The sequence below is a fragment of the Rhinatrema bivittatum genome, chromosome 8 (assembly GCF_901001135.1).
Source record: "Rhinatrema bivittatum chromosome 8, aRhiBiv1.1, whole genome shotgun sequence".
NCBI lineage: Eukaryota > Metazoa > Chordata > Amphibia > Gymnophiona > Rhinatrematidae > Rhinatrema > Rhinatrema bivittatum.
In genome coordinates, this window is record NC_042622.1 from 62,572,115 (window position 1) to 62,594,056 (window position 21,942).

The 21,942-nt window shown below is 43.3% G+C and overlaps 1 protein-coding gene across 5 annotated transcripts in view; it reads right to left on the bottom strand.

Annotated features, from left to right (window-relative positions):
* The window catches only part of RALY (RALY heterogeneous nuclear ribonucleoprotein), a 918,689-nt gene that overhangs the window by 23,385 nt on the left and 873,362 nt on the right, over positions 1-21,942 (bottom strand). For all 5 annotated transcript variants that reach the window (XM_029612733.1, XM_029612736.1, XM_029612731.1 and 2 more), the window contains one exon: positions 12,922-12,967. In XM_029612733.1, the coding sequence (XP_029468593.1) occupies positions 12,926-12,967 (42 nt within the window). In that variant the 3' untranslated portion in view covers positions 12,922-12,925. The remainder of the gene's footprint in view (positions 1-12,921; positions 12,968-21,942) is intronic.

The following is a 21,942-nucleotide window of genomic DNA, read 5'->3' on the forward strand; positions in this document are numbered from 1 at the left end:
ATCATGAAAGGACTTGAACAAGTTAATGTAAATCGGTTATTTACTCTCTCAGATAATAGAAGGATTAGGGGGCACTCCATGAAGTTAGCAAGTAGCTCATTTAAAACAAATTGAAGAAAATTCCTTTTCTCTCAGCGCATAGTTAAGTTCTGGAATTCATTGCCATAGGATGTGGTTACAGCATTTAGTGTAACTGGGTTTAAAAAAAGTTTGGATAAGGTCCTAGAGGAAAAAATCCATAAACTGCTATTAATTAATAAGCAAAGGTAGCTTGAGACATACAGTACTTACTCCTTACCAGCCTTTAAAATTTTATCAACTCAACAAATTAATATATGCAGATGGAAGACCAGGCAAGATGGGGGCTATCCAATCTTTTCTACCAAGTGCCACATGTATGATTATCTACATGTTGGTGAGAGGTTATACATGTGCACCTGGTGCAAAGAGCTCCTGACTCTCAGAGAATGAGTCCAATCTCTGAAGGCCAGAGTGGAAGACCTTGAGGAGCTGAGGCAAACAGAGGTATACAGAGGAGACCTTCAGGAACTTCATAGAGTGGTCCCAAGTCTAGTTTGGCAGTCCTGCTCTCCTTGCGATGCTTTCTCCTCTCACACACTGAGGATGTATCTCCAGGGCTCTGTGACCAGGAGGGAAAGGTTAGGATGGCCATTGTAGTGGATGATTCGATGATTAGCAATGTAGGTGGCTGGTGGGTGTGAGGATCGCTTGATAAATTTCCTGCCTGGTGTGAAGGTAGTGGTCCTGAAGCTCCACCTAGATAAGATTGTAGAGTGCTGGGATGATACATGTAGGAAGGTGCAGGAAGGAGATTTGAGGATAAATTTAGGCTCTTAGGTAGGAAATTGAAATCCAGAACATCTAGGGTTGCATGTTGGGGATGTGTAGGGGGGCGTGTCGTCGCAATGCGTCATCCAGGAGCGGGGCCGCGGGCGTGGTTCTGGTCCGGGGGCATTTCAGGGGCGTGGTCGAGGCCTCCGAAACAGCTCCTGGGCCGGGGAATCGCGCAGCCGGTGCGCGTGAGTTACGCCTGCCTTGGGCAGGTGTAACTCTTCAAACAAAGGTAGTGGGGGTTTAGATAGGGCTGGGGAGGGGGGGGGGTTAGGTAGGGGAAGGGAGGGGAAGGTGCGGGGGGGTGTGGAAGGAAAGTTCCCTCTGAGGTAGGCTGCGCGGCTCGGTGCGCGCTGGCTGCCGATTTTGCACAGCCTTGCGTGCACCGGCGTACTCTTGTTTGTGCCTGGTGCGCGAACAAAAGTACACGCGGGCGTACCTTATTAAAATCTACCCCTAAATGAAGAGGTAGATATAAGTGGCATCTCAGAGAGCTTGTAGAAGGAGGATAACCACTGGGACACTGTGATACCAGGGTACAAATTATATGTCAATGATAGGAAGGATCAAATTGGTGGAGTGGTGGCACTAAATTTTAAAGAGAGCATAGAGGTAAACAGGATAAAAGTTCTGCAGGAAACAAAATGCACTGTAGAATCTTTATGGATAGAAATTCCATGTGAGAAGGGCAATAGAATAGCAGTGAGGGTGCACTACTGTCCACCTGGCCAGAATGAACAGACAGATGATGAAAAGCTAATGAAATTAGCAACATTAAGAATGGCTGATTTCAATTACCCCACTGTTAACTAGGTAAATGTTACTTCAGAACATGCCAAGGAGGTAAAGTTCCTAGATGATTAGATGACTGCTTCATGGAGCAACTGATACAAGAACCGACAAGAGGAGGAGCTATTTAGACCTAATCCTTAGTGAAAACACATGATTTGGTGTGAGAGATAATGGTGTTGGGGTCACTTGGCAATAGTGATCATTCATAATAAAATTTGATTTTATAATTGGAGCGAGGACACTAAGGAAATCTACAACAATAGCATTTAACTTTTTAAAAGGGAGACTGTGATACATGAAAAAAAATGATTAGGAAAATATTGAAAGGAGCAACAGCAAAGGTTAAGAATTTACATGAGGCATGGACATTGTTTAAAAATACTATCTTGGAAGCTAACTCCAGATATGTATTAAAAAAGGTGGAAGGAAGACCAGACGACTGCTGACATGGTTAAAGTGAGGTGAGAGCAGCTATTCTAACCCAAATAACATCTTTCAAAAAATGGAAAAGGGATCCAAATAAAAAACAGGAAACAGCATAAGCTGTTAGTTAGATGCTAAGCCTTGATAAGCGAGACAAAGATAGATGCTTGCTGTGGAAACAAAAAATTAATAAAATCTTTTTCAGATACATTTGAAGGAAAAAGCGAGGGACCATTAGATGATCAAGGGGTAAAAGGGGCACTAAGGGATGACAAGGCCAAAGCAGAGGATTAAATGAATTCCTTGCTTTGGTCTTTACTGAGGAAGACGTAAGGCAGATACCCATGCCAGAAGTGATATGTAAAGGTGATGATTCAGAGAAAATGAAACAAACATAAGAACATAAGAAATTGATATGCTGGGTCAGACCAAGGGTCCATCAAGCCCAGCATCCTGTTTCCTACAGAGGCCAAAACCAGGCCACAAGAACCTGGCAATTACCCAAATACTAAGAAGAACCCAGGCTACTGATGCAATTAATAGCGGTGGCTATTCCCTAAGTATAATTGATTAATAGCCATTAATGGACTTCTCCTCCAAGAACTTATCCAAACCTTTTTTGAACCCAGCTATACTAACTGCACTAACCACATCCTCTGGCAAAAAATTCCAGAGCTTTATTGTGCGTTGAGTGAAAAAGAATTTTCTCAGATTAGTCTTAAATGTATTACTTGCTAACTTCTTGGAATGCCCCCTAGTCCTTCTATTATTCGAAAGTGTAAATAACCGAGTCACATCTACTTGTTCAAGACCTCTCATGATCTTAAAGACCTCTATCATATCCCCCCTCAGCCGTCTCTTCTCCTAGCTGAACAGCCCTAACCTCTTCAGCCTTTCCTCATAGGGGAGCTGTTCCATCCCCTTTATCATTTTGGTTGCCCTTCTCTGTACCTTCTCCATCGCAACTATATCTTTTTTGAGATGCGGCGACCAGAATTGTACACAGTATTCAAGGTGCAGTCTCACCATGGAGCGATACAGAGGCATTATGACATTTTCCGTTCTATTAACCATTCCCTTCCTAATAATTCCTAACATTCTATTTGCTTTTTTGACTGCTGCAGCACACTGAGCTGACGATTTTAAAGTATTATCCACTATGATGCCTAGATCTTTTTCCTGGGTGGTAGCTCCTAATATGGAACCTAACATCGTGTAAATACAGCAAGGGTTATTTTTCCCTATATGCAACACCTTGCACTTGTCCACATTAAATTTCATCTGCCATTTGGATGCCCAATCTTCCAGTCTTGCAAGGTCCTCCAGTAATGTATCACAATCCGCTTGTGATTTAACTACTCTGAATAGTTTTGTATCATCCGCAAATTTGATAACCTCACTCATCGTATTCCTTTCCAGATCATTTATATATATATTGAAAAGCACCGGTCCAAGTACAGATCCCTGAGGCACTCCACTGTTTACCCTTTTCCACTGAGAAAATTGACCATTTAATCCTACTCTCTGTTTCCTGTCTTTTAACCAGTTTGTAATCCACAAAAGGACATCGCCTCCTATCCCATGACTTTTTAGTTTTCGTAGAAGCCTCTCATGAGGGACTTTGTCAAACGCCTTCTGAAAATCCAAATACACTACATCTACCGGTTCACCTTTATCCACATGTTTATTAACCCCTTCAAAAAAATGAAGCAGATTTGTTAGGCAAGACTTCCCTTGGGTAAATCCATGTTGACTGTGTCCCATTAAATCATGTCTTTCTATATGCTCTACGATTTTGATCTTGAGAATAGTTTCCACTATTTTTCCCGGCACTGAAGTCAGGCTCACTGGTCTATAGTTACCCGGATCGCCCCTGGAGCCTTTTTTAAATATTGGGGTTACATTGGCCACCCTCCAGTCTTCAGGTACAATGGATGATTTTAATGATAGGTTACAAATTTTAACTAACAGATCAGAAATTTCATTTTTGAGTTCCTTCAGAACCCTAGGATGCATACCATCCGGTCCAGGTGATTTGCTACTCTTTAGTTTGTCAATCTGGCCTACTACATCTCCCAGGTTCACAGTGATTACGTTCAGTTCGTCTGAGTCATCTCCCCTGAAAACCATCTCTAGAACTGGTATCTCCCCAACATCCTCATTAGTAAACACGGAGGCAAAGAATTCATTTAGTCTTTCTGCAATGGCCTTATCTTCCCTAAGAGCCCCTTTAACCCCTCTGTCATCTAAGTGAACCTGAAAGATGTAATAGGCAAATTGACAAAAGAGTAACAAATCACCTGGACAAGATGGTATACATCTCAGAGTGATGAAAGAACTGAAAAATGAAATTGCAGACCTACTATTAGTAATCTGTAAGCTATCATTAAAATCATCCAAGGTATCTGAAGATTGGAGGGTGGCCTACATATTGCCGGTTTTCAAAAGGTTCCAGGGATGATCCAGGAAACTACAGACCAGTGAACTTCAAGGCAGTGCCAGGAAAAAATTGTTGACACTTTTATAAGGAGGAGTAGCCTAGAGGTTAGAGCAGAAGGCTGCAAACCAGGGAAATCAACATTCAAATACCACTGCTGATCCTTGTGACCTTGGGCAAATCACTTCATCCTCCATTGCTTCAGGTACAAATTTAGGGCTGCATTTACTAAGGCTTTTCTCCCATTCAGTGTTTATGAGAAAAATGTTCAATAAATGACCTCCCCCTTCAAATGCGAAGATTGTACGCTCTGGGGGGGATAGAAAAATACCTACAGGACCTGAATGTAATTTGCTTTGAAGTGCCTGAAAAAGCAGGAAGAAATAAAAAATAAGAACACAATTACTGAACATATAGTCAGACATAGCTTAATGGGACAAAGCCAACATGGATTTAACCAAGGGAAGTCTTGTCTCACCAATCTGCTACATATTTTTGAAGGTGTGAACAAACATGGATAAAGATGAGTTAGTTGATACAGTGTATCTGGATTTTCAGAAAGCTAAATTCTTGAGGAAATTAAAAAGTCATGAGGTAGCAGGCAATATTCTATTGTGGATTGAGAACTGATTAAAAGATAGAAAACAGACAGTAGGTCTGAATGGTCAATTTTTTCTAAGGATAAAAGTGAATAATGGCGTGCCCCAGGGATCTGTACTGGAGCCACTGCTTTTAACATATATATAAATGACATAGAAATGGGAACAACGAATGGGGTGATCAAATTTGCTTATGATACAAAATTATTCAAAGTTAAATGTTACAAAATGCGGCAGCGAGACTGCTGACCAACACCAGCCGCGGTGAACACATCTCCCCCGTCCTCAGAAACCTACATTGGTTACCAGTAAATTTCAGAATCCTGTACAAATCTATTACCCTAATACACAAAACCATCCATCAGCAACTCCAACTCGACCTGGATATCCCTTTCAAACTCCACTCCTCTAACAGACCAACGAGAGGTATCCACAAAGGCACTCTGAAATTTCCCCCTACTAAAGCCACTCGCCTCTCTACGACCAAAGACAGAGCTTTTTCAATTGCAGGCCCAGCTATCTGGAACAATATCCCAGCAAATCTCAGATTGGAACCCTGCCTCTTAACCTTCAGAAAAAGACTAAAGACGTGGCTCTTTCACCAAGCCTTCCCAGATCCACCGGATAATCACTAGTTTGAGCCTCACTTCTTACAAGGACTTTGACACACTTCCTCCTGAACAATGGACACTGGCATTTCCTGGTTAAAGCTTATGCTCTAACCCGTTAAATTATTCGTATCATGTTATATTTATTCTACCTGCCTCTATCTTCCTTCCAGCTTGTCTTTAAGCCTCCAAGTTTTCCATACCTTGTTGATTGTAACTTTGACTTATTCCTTTTCCTTTGTTATCTATTATTTACCAGAATTGTTACCTCAGTTTTACCCTTTGTTAAAATGTAAACCGATCCGATATGGTTATCTACTATGAAGGTCGGTATAAAAAACTGCTAAATAAATAAATAAATAAATAAATAAATAAATAAATCACAAGAGAATTGTAAGAAATTCAAGAGGACCTTGGAAGTCTGGGCCTCAAAATGGCAGATGACCCTTAATGTGGACAAGTTAAAAGTGATGCACATAGGGGCGGATTTTAAGAGCCCTGCTCGCCTAAATCCGCCCAAATCCGGGCGGATTTAGGCGAGCAGGGCCCTGCGCGCTGGGAAGCCTATTTTACATAGGCCTACCGGCGCGCGCAGAGCCCCGGGACTCGCGTAAGTCCCGGGGTTTTCGGAGGGGGCGTGTCGGGGGGCGGGCCCGAACCGCGCGGCGTTTTCGGGGCGTGTCGGCAGCGTTTTGGGGGCGGGTACGGGGGTGTGGCTACGGTCCGGGGCGGTCCGGGGGCGTGGCCACGCCCTCCGTACCCGCCCCCAGGTCGCGGCCCGGCTCGCAAGAGGCCTGCTGGCGCGCGGGGATTTACGTCTCCCTCCGGGAGGCGTAAGTCCCCCAACAAAGGTAAGGGGGGGGGGTTTAGACAGGGCCGGGCGGGTGGGTTAGGTAGAGGAAGGGAGGGGAAGGTGAGGGGAGGGCGTTAGAGGATTCCCTCCGAGGCCGCTCCGATTTCGGAGCGGCCTCGGAGGGAATCCTACCCCCGTTCCAGGGGTAGGCTGCGCGGCTCAGCGCGCGCCGGCTATACAAAATCGATAGCCTTGCGCGCGCCGATCCAAGTTTTTAGCAGATACGCGCGGCTCCGCGCGTATCTACTAAAATCCAGCGTACTTTTGTTTGCGCCTGGAGCGCCAACAAAAGTAGGCCTATTCGCGGAGTATGAAAATCTACCCCTAACAGAAGAAAACCTCAAATTATAGCTACACAATGCAAGGTTCCACATTGGGTATCATCACTCAGGAAAGGATCTAAGTATCATCGTTGATAAGATATTGAAATCCTCTGCTCAGTGTGCAGCAGTGGCCAAAAAAGCAAATAGAATGTTAGGAATTATTAGGAAATCAATAGAGAATAAAACAGAGAATATCTTAATGCCTTTGTACCTTGAGTATTGTGTGTAATTCTGGTCACCACATCTCAAAAAAAGATTTAGCAGCATTAGAAAAGGTACAAAGAAGGGCGACCAAAATGATAAAGGGAATGGAACAATTTCCCTATGAAGAATGGCTAAAGAAGTTAGGGCTCTTCATCTTGGAGATAAGACAGCCTAGGGAAATGTAATAAATGTCTATAAAATGAGTGGAGTAGAATAGATAAATGCAAATAGATTGTTTACTCTTTCAAAAAGTAGGGGAATAGAATGAAGATATTAGGTAATACATTTAAGACAAATAGGAGAAATATTTTTTTACTCAATATATAATTAAACGCTGGAATTCATTGCCAAGAGGATATGGTAAAAGCTGTTAGTGTAGCTGGGTTTAAAAAGGAATTGTTCAAGATCCTGGAAGAAAAGTCCATAAACCATATTAATATGCAATTGGGGATATCCACTGCTTTTCCCTGGGATAAGTAGTATGGAATCTATCAACCTTTTGGGATCCTGCCAGATACCTGGATTGGCTATTGTTAGAAACAAGATACTGGGCTTGATGAACCTTTGATTTGACCCAATATGGCAAAATTTATGTTCTTATATGACTGTTGAGAAAAAACTACTCTTCTCCCTTCTCTGTCACTTCTCTCTTTCCTAAAAGATTATAATCCAGTATGGTTATTTTCCACTCATGAGACTCACTGAACTATGTTTTGGTACTAGAAATGATGTCTAAGTCCACCTCCACCAATAAAGCTTGCAAATTTGGAACTTTATTGCCTAAACTATTAGCATTTGTACTCATAGCTTTACAGCTATTTCTCCTTTGCTTGTTGATCCTCTTGGTCTCCCCAGCAACCTAGTGATTTCCCCATCTGCTTTTTGGGGTTAAACATCCCAGTTCCATTGGCTTTTATCTGCCACCCCTGTCTTCTGGTTTAAACATTTGTCAACTTGTGATCTAAATTTCACATATAGGATCTTTTTTCCTGTCATAGATGTAAGCCATCTTTAATGTATAGCCTTTTACTGTTCTATGCATGTCTCAGCCTCAGTGTATTGACAGGTGTTTAAACTAGAAGACGGGAATGTTGGATGGAAACCACTGGAGTTCTAATGTCATCCCCCAGCAAGCAGCGAACCAGCATACCACAAAATGTAGGTTCAGCCCTGTAGATTATCATTAGACAGAGTAACTTTACTTTAGATCTGATCAGCAGTTACATTTCTAGAATTAAGAAACTATGGGGGTCATTTTCGCGTGCGATAGCTAGAGCGGGGCGGAGTTGGCCCTGGAAGAGGAGGAGTCGTGGCGTCGTTGGGGCGGACGAGGCAGAAACTTTGCTGGCGGTGAAAAGGTAAGAACCCTTTTCGCTGCCAGTAGCGAGCCTAATAGCACCACCTTTTACGGTGGCGCTATTGGGTGCGAAAGCCGGCAGCGATCGCACCGCGGAGGTGCGATCGCTGCCGGCTTTCGCAGGCCCGCCCCCCCTCCATTACCGATGAATTCTCTAAGGTCTGCGACTTTAGAAAATCCAGGCCTATGAGATGAGTCTTCATGCCTTTCTGCATCAGGGAGTAATAGCTAATAACTTCATCAACATGGGATTTAAATGGAGAAATGCTCATTTTTGTGAAGTTTTATGCTGGTTTGTGCACATATTTTTGCACATAAAACTCCTTGCTGTATTGAGAGTAAAGTCTGCATAGAAAAAATGTGCACACATTTGTGGGTCAAACTATGTACCCAGCCCAGCACATCTTATTACATCAGTTCCTTAAGTGGCTATCTGAGCACTGTCATAGCTTCCTTAAATCTATTTTATAGCCAGTTAAATGATTTAAGCCTATTTTCAGCCACAGCCTCCCTAAGATAGAGCTGGCTAAGTCACGTGCTCAGTACTGTCTTGAAAATCTATCCTACTTTGTCTCTCTGCATTTGTGACATATAAAACCAAGAAAGGATATTTAAATTAATTATTGCTTGGAATATAATAACTTTGTCCTGGAGTATCCGTATTGATTTACTAATTGTTCTAATGTTTGCTTAGTTAAAAACACCTGTCACGGATTTATATTTCTTTACTTAAAAGGGTTACCAGCAGATAATTGTGCAAATTAGCAGTTCTGGTTTCAAAAAAGCTTTTTCATTAGATAAAGAATAGGAGAAAAGCCTCTGAAAACAGAAGCCTCATTGTTTTGATCTAGCATATTTAAAAGGGAAAAGATCAAAAGGATAGCCTACAAATTAACTTTTACATATTAGTCACTAATTCTGCAATAGTAATAATTACTTACATGGCACAGCAGTGCACATCCTGCTGTTAAGATACTTCACATGGTTACAATGTCTCTCCTACAAAAGAGCTTACATAGTCTTAATTGAGAGAGGTTACACTGCTTCTTCAAAGACAAAGGGACTTATAAGAAAGGACTTTTTCCTATTCTATGCTCATGGGTAAAAAATCAGCATTGCATAAGTCCCAAAGAGCATGGTGGAGAGGGAAATGTAACCTGGAGTCTCCTTGCCAACACACATTGTGGGACACATCCACTTGAGCTAGACTCATGTCACTCTGCTGGAACCTATGGCATGAATATCAGCACGTTTTGGGGGATATTCCACAGGTTTCCAAGCTCCAATTCCATCTCATCCATATTCAAAAGGTGATAACAATTCAGCCATGTAACTCCCCATACTCTTCTTTGTCCCCTTCCTCTCCCACCACAAGTTCTAAGCCTTCCTGAGGTCTATATTCAGCCATGATCCAGCAGCTAGTTACCTGGTTCAACATATCCAGTTAACTTAGCCAGTATATTTAGCTGAATATACCCAACTATCTAAAAGTTAGCCGGATAAATTTATCTGGCTAACTTTAGGTATTTGTGATGAATGATTTGTTTTTAACAAAATGGAGCTTGTTCATAGCTCTGATCAGATCTTGAATCTGCATGTACATAAGAATTTTTTAAATAAATAAATAAAATAAATAGGATGGAACAACCAGAATTAGCCAGATAAGTTATCTGGCTAACGCAACTCCTCCCAGTTACCCCCCTGTCCACCACTTAGCTGGTTTACTATTTAGCTGGATAAGTAGTTATCTGGCTAAATGGCTAGGGAAGGCTATATAGGGAGTTAGTTAAAAAGTGAACTGGAAGAACTTTATATGCACAGTTGGGATAGTGAAACAAAGCCATCACCAATAAATAAATGAATAAATGTGGAAAATATATATTGCATAGCTTAGTATAGAATCATTAGGCATGGTACTATAGCACGATGTCTTTTTTTTAGTCTGCATAGTAAGTAACAAGTAGAAATAGGAATAGGAAACATCTGTTAACTGTTTGTTAAGCTCAGTATCTGAACTGTCTGTGACTTATGGAGTAACAGGATGTCTCATAGCAAACCACAGCTTAAGACATAATTCTGCTGAAGTTGTGAGTTCTAAATAAGACCAACTGAACTTGCAAAATCTGGATTAGAGCCAGAAAATGAGAGTATAAAGTTAATTGCAATTAACAGTGTCCTTTAGATTTCCAGAGGGAGAGTGCTGTTAGCCATCCCATGGGATCTCCAGGCCTGCTGTGCTCTCAATTTCTTCCAAGATACATTGTCTCACAATAGAGAGGAAGGTATCTTTGTATAAATCTTTTACATTACTTTACTGCTGCTATACGATTTAGCTTTACTTATATTTACTGTAATACTATTTGTCTTTGCTGATTTTTACCATATTTTACAATATATAGTAAACCAAATATTTGCTTTTACAAATCTGTGCAGTGTGTTCTATAAGGTAATATACCACCATTCAGCCCACCATTTACAGTGGTGCTAAAGATCTACCTCAGCATATTTTCTTTAATATTTTTGTTATTCATTAGCATCTTCTTCCAGCAACATTGGCAAATGCTATCTAGGGCTACAGTGCCCTGAATCCTTATCTGTAATTATCCATGATCAAAGTCTTAGCCAAGCAATTTGGCACCTGTGGCCAAGTGAAGAAGGGCGCCCTCACCCTCTGTACAACTTGTCATGGACATCTTCTCGGATGATACTTGCTCTAAGCCAAACCGTACGCCTAGTTCCAAACAAAGCTGACGAGGTACATGAAATGGAATTGAACAACTTATTGATAGAACAGAAAAGGTGACAAACACATTCTTCCACATCCAAAAATGACTGAGATAATAACTCCTACCTTCCATAGGCTGTAGAAAAGGCTTTAGTTTTTGAATGCAATCATGAAGATACTTTTCCATATAGAACTGGTGAGTAGCAATATGAGTGGTGAACTGAACAGGGAGCTTTGAAAAACTTTCTTGCCAAAATTGTCCAGTAGCCTATGGTCATTTTCTGAGGGTGAATTTGAATGAATTCTTGGGGTTTTTTGCCTTTTTCAGAGTGGATTCCATAATGATGGACTGGTGTGGCAGTTGTATGACTTTGAATGCCAGTGATTTTTGGGCTCTATTTTAAATCTAGTTTCTTAGATGTAGGAATACCAGAGATAGGTGTTTCCCAAATTGTCATCTGCAATAAGGTTAGAATATTGTTGACTGGAAGAGCAGCTGGATCTAATGGAGTGTCAAATATGTGGAGCAGTCCAAAGACTTCCGAGTAGGAGTCTATCTTTTTTTCTTCATATGCTGACACTAAGCGTCGTCCCCATCTTTTCTAAGAATGTTGAATATGTCAATTCCTCCAGGGGTGATGTATGGTAGGGAGGATCTGGTAATAGATATAAGGTATATCAGTAGATCCTTCTTCTGAACCTAATGGCACGAACTCACTAATCCATGACTTTATTGATAATGCAAATTGACTGGGAGGTTCTTCCAATCACCCCTGAGGGGAAATGCTCTGGTCAACCACCTCTGACCGACTTGGCTCCATTGCAATTGAGTGTGATAATAAAAAACCCAATATTAAGGGTTTTGATGATGTGTTCATCCCTTAGGCAAAAATAAGACTCCAGTCTGAGGGATCACAGTAGCAATGCTGGAGAAGAGCAGCTAGATAGTTCCTTCTGACTCCTTAGACAAGATGTGCAATCTGGTTAAGTGACTGATGTGTCCTCTGATCTGATTTTGGCTGTGGGACATCCTCTTTTGAGACAAAAATAGGTTTTTGTAGTTCAATAGGTGGCTGATTGATGGGGGAGTTTTTCAGGAGCTCCTATGCAACTCTTTTCCTGATGAGGTAGACAATGCTGCACTGTGCAAAAAGGATCTACTGCAAATCCAAAGAGATTTATGCGGTACCTCAAATTTACTTGCCCTGGATTGCTGGTAATGCAGGGATATTCATGCACAGGTAACTCATGGCAGGTCGTTCTGTCAAGATGATTTGTCCTAATTATTGTAGATGAATGAATTGGCTCAACCTTCTTTGATTTATGTGTTTTCATGAAAGGCTGGTGGCCTGTGTGCTTCTACAGAGTGACCTGGAGAAGGCTCTTACTGGTGCCCCTAGATCCAGTGACTTCTGTTAACTGGGGTGCTAAGAGGTATGAGTGCTGGAGTGGATAATGTGGGTAGGTGGGCTGGATTTTGTTTGTTTTCAGTGGGGACCAGGTAAAGAAAAGAGAGGAAAGAAATCTTTTAAAAGTAAATGCATGCTATTAAATTTTAGGAAAGATGGGCAGTTTGTAAAGTAGTGGTGCAATAATAATCAAGCTTTATCCATCATCATTTATCAGATATCAATCAACACTAATCATTTTTATTTGCTTTTCCCACTGAAACTTGAAGACTGCTAGTTCTAAGGATATAAAGAAAAATAGACGCTTTAAGAAAATAGTTCCCTCTGATGTGTACTCACCTCGTTACTGTAGTGAGGCCCCAAGATCTGTGTAATGGCTGTTCTCCTGAAGATAAAGTTAACAGAAAGCAAGAAATTAACACCTGCTCCTAGAAACATGGTTATACTTCATTATATAATCTGAATTTTAAATGAGCATTCTGTAGACATTCATAGAAAGGTTGGCTGCACTGATTTCTGGTACACTGTTGTACAAATATTTATCCCTTTTTAAATAGTCAAAGATTGCTCTGGTTAGACATTTCACTACCTTCCTAAAACACATTGTGAATGGTAAAACACATTCACCATTAAGGCCACTCTGCCACTGGTTAGCACTTTTTGATGTGCTGATTTTAAGATACATGATGTTGTCTGGCTCTTCTCAACTATTTGATAAAAAACATTGATGCAGATGAAGACATCTCACAGCATTAACCTAAGTGTTAAGACAACTTTGTCGTTGTTCTCTTGGTTTCTGTATATGGTTGCTCTGTAGGAATGTGTATTTGTTTAAAATGAATATGCAAAATGTGACAAATAGGGCCAATTCGTTTCTATCGAGGGGCCCCCTGACTGAAAATAACCCTATTTATAAAATTCATTTTAAACTTAATGCATTGGGCCTAGGCCTAGGCCTGAAATCGGAGCCTCGCCTAGGGCATAGGCCACAGCCCAAAGCAGTGTCTGTGGTCTATGCCCAAGTGAAATGCCAGGGCCTCGGCCTAGGCCTAAAGAAGGGGCCTGGCCTAGGTCATAGGCCGAGGCCCAAAGCAAGGACCATGACCTAATCCTGAATGCGAACTCGGGGTCTGGGCTGAGGCCCATGCCAATACTGGGGCTTGGCCAAGACTCCCAAAATTAAAATAAAATAAATAAACTTACCTGATCCATAGGTATCTGACAAAGGCTGGGCCTGACTCCAGGACATGCCCCGGACCCTGGCCTGATGCTGTGACCTGGCTCTGAAGCTGGGTCCTGATGCTTGGGCCTTGGCCTAGGCCAGAGCACAGACCTAGGCCCGATGCTGCGACACATCCAGGAAGCCAGGTCCCAATATCTGGGTCTTGGCTGAAGTACTGTCCCAGGCCCGAGGCTGAGGCTGAGGCCCAGAAATGACGCCGTGACTCAGGCCAGAGTCCAAGTCCCAATGCCTATGCCTGGGCCTTGGCCTAGGTTGAATAAGCATGGAAGGGAGCTGCAGGTGCAAATGCTGAGTGCTAGGCCACACTTTTTTCCCAATCTTGAACTGGGGAGCTGGCCTCCTACGGGCATCCGCAGTCTTCTTGGCTCTGTCAGTGGCTATCTTGATCAGGTGATTGGTCCATTCCCATAGTTCATGCGATTCCTGGGTGGAGAGTTGAGCCGCTGGTGACAGCACTGTCATCAGCATTGACAGGAGAGACAATGGTTGTTTCCCATAGACCAGCTGAAAAGGGGAAGATCCGGTGGCTGCGTTGATATGGGTGTTATGAAAGAACTTGGCCCACAGAGGCATCATGGTCCAGTTATCCTGGTGCTTATTGATGTATGAGCAGAAGAAGGTCTTGAGGGTGCGATTGGTGCGTTCTGATTACCCCATGATTACCCCATGAGTGATAGGCTGTGGTGTAATCAAGTATAATGCTGAATTTCCTGCAGAGAGAATGCCAATATTACTAGGTGAATTGGACCCCTCTATCAGACAATACATGATTAGGCAAGCTGTTCAGGCGAAAGACCTGAAGAACATAGAGATGCATCAGTTCTGGTGCAGATGGGAGATCCAGTAGGGGAACGAAGTGTGCCATCTTAGAGAATCAGTGTACCACAATCCAAATCATGGTGGTGCCATTTGAGACTGGAGGATCCATAATAAAGTCTGTGGACAAGTGGGTCCAGGGTTTTCTGGGGGCTGATAATGGCTGTAACAACCCCCCAGGGTCAGCCATGCAGCACTTTTTGCTGTGCACAGGTAGGGCACAAGTCCACATAGGTCATGATGGTCAAAATTCAAGGGTTTGTGCCCGTTCAGGGTGGCCTGCAAGACATGAGACATGGGCCCATTTTAACACTTTCTCATGGAGTCTGGAGGCTATGACCATCTTCCTTGGAGGGATGGTTACCTGGCGGGGTTGATGATGTGTCTGTGAGATTCTGGAACATCCTCTGTCTGGAAGGAGCAAGAGAGGGCGTCTGCCCATTGATTCTTGAATGCCAGGTGGTAATGCAATTCGAAATCAAAGCTAGTGAAGAACAAAGATCAAGGGGCCTGTCTTGCAATAAACTGCTGAGTTTGATGTAGATGCTCGAGGTTTTTGTGCTCTGTATATATTGTAACTCTGTGCTGAGCTCCTTCGAGTAGGTGGCACCATTCCTCAAGAGCTAATTTGACAGCCAGAAACTCTTGGTCTCCGATACTGTAATTATGCTCAGCTGGAGAAAACTTCTTAGAAAAAGAGGAACATGGCCAGAGGACTCCCTCTGGGGTTTGTTGACGAAGGACAGCCCCTACACCCAGTAAAGAGGCATCGACGTCTAGAATGAAGGGTCATCTGTGAAGGCATTAAAGTTCTGAAATGCCTCTAGAGCTTCAGGTGGCTAGTCTTTGGCACTGGAACCTTTGCAGGTAAGGACAGTGAGTGAAACTGCCACAAATGAGTAATTTGGGATAAATTGACAATAATAATTAGCAAATCCCAAGAATCTTTGTAGAGCTCAGAGCCCCTTGGGATGGAGCCAGTCCCTGATGGCCTTCACCTTGGCAGGATCCAAGCGGAATCCATCACAAGAAATCATGTATCCCAGAAAAGGAAGTTCCTCTTGTTCAAAGAGACATTTTTACAACTTGGCATAAAGGTTGTTCTCTCGCAGATGTTGGGAAAACAAGGTGAACATTTTGGCAGTAGGAACTCAATGTTTGAGGAAAGAATAAAATGTCATCTAAATATATGACACACAGTAGAGAAGGTCAAGAATGATCTCATTGACCATTTTCTGGAAAACCGCAGGGGCACTGCAAAGCTCAAACAGCATGACTAAGTATTCATAATGTCCATCATGCTGTTAAATGCAGTTTTCCACTCATCACCAGACTTGAGATTATACGTTCCCCTGAGATTTAGCTTTGTGAATATTTTAGCGCCTTGCAGGCAATCAAAGAGTTCTGTTATTTGTGTTAATGAGTTCAGGCCACAGTAGTTGATGCATGGCCCAAGGAAGCCATCCTTCTTTGCAACAAAGAAGAACCCAGTGCCTGCCAGAGAAGAAGATGGGATGGATAAATTTGTGTTCCAGATTTTCCCGAATGTAATTGAACATGGCCTAAATCTCCAGAGACAGGAGGTAGATCCATCCACGTGGGGGCTGTCTTCCTGGGACGAGTTCAATGCTGCAATCATAGGGGGGTGGTGCAGTGGCAGAACCTCAGCCTTCTTCTTTGAAAAGTTGTCTTGATAATCTACATACTGTGGATTACAAACTGGTTAAAAGACAGGAAACAGAGAGTAGGATTAAATGGTCAATTTTCTCAGTGGAAAAGGGTTAACAGTGGATTGCCTCAGGGATCTGTACTTGGACTGGTGCTTTTCAATATATTTATAAATGATCTGGAAAGGAATATGATGAGTGAGGTTATCAAATTTGCAGAAGATACAAAATTATTCAGAGTAGTTAAATCACAAGCGGATTGTGATACATTATAGGAGGACCTTGCGAGACTGGAAGATTGGGCATCCAAATGGCAGATAAAATGTAATGTGGACAAGTGCAAGTTGCATATAGGGAAAAATAACCCTTGCTATAGTTACACGATGTTAGGTTCCATATTAGGAGCTATCACCCAGGAAAAAGATTTAGGCATCATAGTGGATAATACTTTGAAATCGTCAGCTCAATGTGCTGCAGCAGTCAAAAAAGCAAACAGAATGTTAGGAATTATTAAGAAGGGAATGGTTAACAAAACGGAAAATGTCATAATGCCTCTGTATCGCTCCATGGTGAGACCGCACCTTGAATACTGCGTACAATTCTGGTCGCCGCATCTCAAAAAAGATATAGTTGCGATGGAGAAAGTACAGAGAAAGGCGACTGTGACAGGGTCTATATGCCGGCCAGGGGAAGGAGGTTAAAACTCCAGCGGTCGGCGTCCAACTAACCAGGAAACCCCAGGGACTACAAATCCCTGGGGAAGGAATTCAGCAGAGAAGGAAAACCGGGTGACAGACAGAGAGTCACGCTGGCTTCTTTCCCCCCCCCCCCCCCTCCCCGATAGTAGAGAAACAAGAGACCCAGGTGTGGGAGGAAGGGGGTGGAGATACGGGAACCAATCCTTGGCCTCTGGGGGAGGAGCCTCCAACCTATAAAAGCCAGCCTCAGCCAAGGCAGATTCAGTCTCCTTCTCAGGATGAAAGAGGACGGATCCCAGACCATGATGCCCATCTCTTTGAAGGCCTCTGTTCCCAGGAAGCTGCATATGTAGGGGAGGCCGAAGAAGGAAGGACTGCAACCTTGGTGTCAGGAAGGTGAGTCAGGGAATTCAGAGGCCTCCATTTGTATTTTCCCCCTCTGGTGAAGTAACTATTTTTAAAACTGCCAAGTAGAGGCCCAGAGGTACGAGGGAGGTGGCAGATAGGCCAGCAGTGCCTGACTTAAATTCCCTGTTGGCTGGTTTTGGGACAATTGTTTTGTGTTTATCGGGACTTGTTTGATACATAGAAGAGGACTATAATATAAAGGCTATAGAGGACTATAATATAAAAGTTGGGACCTAGGCGGGTTTGAGCCCCGCCAGGGGAACTTCCTGGGAACCGGAGGACAGATTTACGATTGACTACCATTGGACTTTTAAAGATTGCACGGGATCTGAAAAAGCCAATCCGGAGTTCATCCATCGCCCTGCAGATGACAGCGACCAAAATGATAAAGGGATGGAACAGCTCCTCTATGAGGAAAAGCTGAAGAGGTTAGAGCTGTTCAGCTTGGAGAAGAGACGGCTGAGGGGAGATATGATAGAGGTCTTTAAAATAATGAGAGGTCTTGAATGAGTAGATGTGAATTGGTTATTTACACTTTTGGATAATAGAAGGACTAGGGGGTACTCCATGAAGTTAGCAAGCAGCACATTTAAGACCAATTGGAGAAAATTCTTTTTCACTCAACACACAATTAAGCTCTGGAATTTGTTGCCAGAGGATGTGGTTAGTGCAGTTAGTGTAGCTGGGTTTAAAAAAGGTTTGAATAAGTTCTTAGAGGAGAAGTCCATTAACTGGTTTTAATCAAGTTGACTTAGGGAATTGCCCCTGCTATTACTGGCATCAGCAGCATGGGATCTTCTTAGTATTTGGGTACTTTCCAGATTCTTGTGGCCTGACTTAGCCTCTGTTGGAAACAGGATGCTGGGCTTGATGGACCCTTGGTCTGACCCAGCATGGCAATTTCTTTTGTTCTTATGCGGAGGAAGACCCGGACATACCATAGCCATAGGCATGGAATGAGGAGGTTCAATATGTTCCAAGCAGGCGTCCGAAGACTCATGGTCCCATCAAGCAAGTTGCAGGGTAGCCCAGTTGAAATGCAGTTGATGCAGCTGGAGCCAGGATAGCCCCAAAATAATAGGATGGATAGCTAGGGTGATCACGTGCAGAATAAGCTTTTCCAGATGTAAGAGACTGGTGTGAAAGGTCATGTGACTTTTCCTGGAAGAGAGTCTCCTTAAATGGAAGAAATGATTAATGGGGAGGTCATTTGGACCATGGGAATTAAAAATTGCTCAATGAATTCTTTCCTCCAGAGCCAGAAGCCACAAAAGCCTGTGTGGAAAAGCTTGTGGAACCCAGCTTCAGGTTCACAGGAACCAGTAGTTGGGGAATGGGAATGGAGAGGCCTAGGGTCACTACCTGCAGGCCCCTAGGTATTGAGGTTTCCTGACCTCAATGGACATTGAGCTAACAAGTATCCTTGGCCAGTGCAATATAAACAAAGGCCTTGCTGCTGGTGGTCAAGCCTCTCATCTGGAGCTAAGTGGCAATGCCACAGTTGCATAGGCTCTTCCGACAATGGTGAGGAGGGCAGAGGAGCAGTCAAAGGCGAGAGTGGGTTCTGGAACCTAGATGACAAAGCAATGCTCCTTCGTTTTGGCTGGGTCTTACAAGCTCTTTGTTGTAGTCAGTGGTCGATTTTCCCAGTCAAGACCATGAGCTCCTCTAATGAAGTTGGAAGATCTTGGGCAGTGAGCTCATCCTTGATCTTGGGTGCCAGACCTTCAAGGAATATAGTGGTCAGACTGTCTTCACACCAATTTAATTCAGTAGCTAGTGTCCAAAAATCTATGGCGAATTCTGCCAAGGTTCTGGAGCCTTGGCGGAGGTGGAGCAGGTAAGACGTCATTGTTGCTGCATGGCTGGGCTCCTCGAAGACCACTCTGAATTGCTCAGTGAAATGTTTCAGGTTGAGCAAAAGGGGATCTCTCTATTCCCAGAGGGGAGATGCCCAATCCAGGGATGAGCCATCCACTAGGGAGAGCATGTATATAATTTTCATTCAGTCATCCGAGAATAGTGGCACTGGCACTTGCATTGATTTTGGAATCCATGAAGTCACTTGAGGTCTCTGGCATACTGGGGTGGAGACGGTAACTGTGGAATCAGATAACTGATGGCTCCAGAAGGCGCCTGTGCCAGAGCAGGTGGAAGTGGCACCACAGCACTGGTCAGAGTGTTCAGGTGGGTAGCCAAGAAATCCATGGAGGCAATCAGAACCTCCAAGATTTTCTGCTGCTCGTGAGGCCTATGGGCAAGACACAGAATGGCCTGCAAACAGGTCAAGTCGGCCAGGTCCATGGCTTCAGCAACCTGTTGCGTTTGTGGACCCTTAGGCTGAGGCAGGATTGGCACAACCTGCAGGGAGGAGACCTGCAGGCTCCCACTGTCAGCAGGCAGACCTGGACAAAGTAGAAGCCCAGCTGGAGCTTTGCTTTTACCAGCCATCATTCCCCTCGGTTGAGCCTTTGGGTGCTGGAGTCAGCAGGTCTTAGGTGGGGTCTCCACTGATGGCTGAGGATGAGTTCCTTGGATAGCAGCAGGGTCATAGGCAGACAGAGGTCAGGTGTATCCAGGAGCAGACAGTGGTCTGTGGCAGGCAGCGGTCAAGCATAATCCGAGGTCAGGAAGTGGTTGGTGGCAGGCAGTGGTCAAACGTAATCTGAGGTCAGGCCGAGGTCAATCCAGGTATCCATCTGAAGGGAAGAAGGGATGGATAGGAAGGATGGATCAGGCAAGGAGAAGCAAAGAAGGCAAGGAACGCGGAAGACTATGCAGGACCTGAAGACAAGATGCTGAAAACAAGTCTGGTTGAAGACGAGATGCTGAAGACGAGACTGGGCTGAAGACGAGATGCTGTATACAGGAGTAGTGGGACCTGTTGCTGAGGCATTAAATCCAGGGACTAGTGAGCCCTTTATAGGGCTTAGGCTGTGATGTTATCGTCTGGCGCTGTGGGGCTTTTCCCACCACTGGCCCTTTAAGAGAGCTGAGGTTCGGCGTGTGGCTGAAGAGGTGAGTGCAGCAGTCTGCAGTCTGTGGATCGCCAAACATAACAGCTGCCAGCTGATGATATCAGCAATACAAATCGGTTCTCAAGAGCAAATTTCTTGTGACCAGGTAGCTGAATTTATTAACCTTTGCTAATGCCTAGATAGCAGAGGACAACTGTCTCTGGGTCAGCAGCATAGCCCCTGCTTCTGGAGGCAGTTCCTAAAGCACAGCTTCCAGCTCAACTGAGGAGATAGATGTGAAGTGAGAAGATGCAGTGCAATGCAGCAGAAGCATGCTCCTGACACCTTTCCAAATATTCCAGGCTTGTTATGAGGGATAGTAAATGCTCTTCTGAATATTTTACAGGTTGCCATAATTTTTAATAGGCCATCATAAGAATTGTTCAAAGATGTTGATGTATGTGTTCCTATCCTTCTGAAAAGCTACTAATACTGCTACAAAACATTTATATAGTGCTACAAGGTATATGCAGTACTATACAGATACACATAAGAGATGGTCCCTGTGCTGTGAAGCTTACAATCTAGTCAAGACAGACTAGAAGGCTTGTGCAACATCTTTGAAAATTATTACATTTGGCACGAATAAAGGTATCATAACCACTGCAAAGAATCCAGCTTCCTCCAGGTCCAGTATGGCTACTAATACTTTGCATGATAGGTAAAATATTACTGAAATATCACTAATGTAAGGTAAAAACATTGAAACAACAATAATAGTTACACACTTGTAGAGCACATTTTATACTAGACTTTGTAGGGTACGCTTATCTGACAAAACAGGACAGCTTTCTTCTTGCACTAATAAAGAATCATCAGGTAGATCGTACATGCAAGAATTTAGCCATGACATCAAGATTAACACCAGCACTTTTAGGGGTAGATAATCAAACTATCACAGTCTAGACAAACCCAGTGAGTATTTTTTACCTACAGGGTTTGCTGGGGGAGGGGATGAGTAATTTTTATGGTTAAGGAATCATTATTACATTGATTGTAATTTATAAAATAGCATTTTGTATTTGTGAACTGCTCTGATCAGATCTGGTATCTGATGTGCGGTATATAAGAAATAATCAAGAAAATAAATAATCAAAGCAAATCTTCACAGGTAATTTTGCTTTGATTATTGCTGCATGAAAATCACCCCCACAAATTTGTACCTGCTTTTTATTCAGTTATTTTCTTTAAAGACAGATTGTTCAAATCTATCTGTGCAAGTGCATCCCCAACCAAATCCCACCCTGGGGACACATCCAACGATACATAGGTAAGTTGACATACGTGGGTACTTTTATTCGCATAGAGGGTGGGCAGCAATCAGAAAGCCCATATCCACGATCAAAACAGCATTTTACCCGTGTAAAGGGCTTTCAACATTGCCCTCCCCTTGTCTCCAATTGAAATAGCACCTCAGTTTAAACCAACGATGAATGGTGGCATTCTCCGGAATACAGTGCCACTTAACACCATGCTGGAGCATGGGTGAGCCCCCTGTTGAGCCTCCAAGT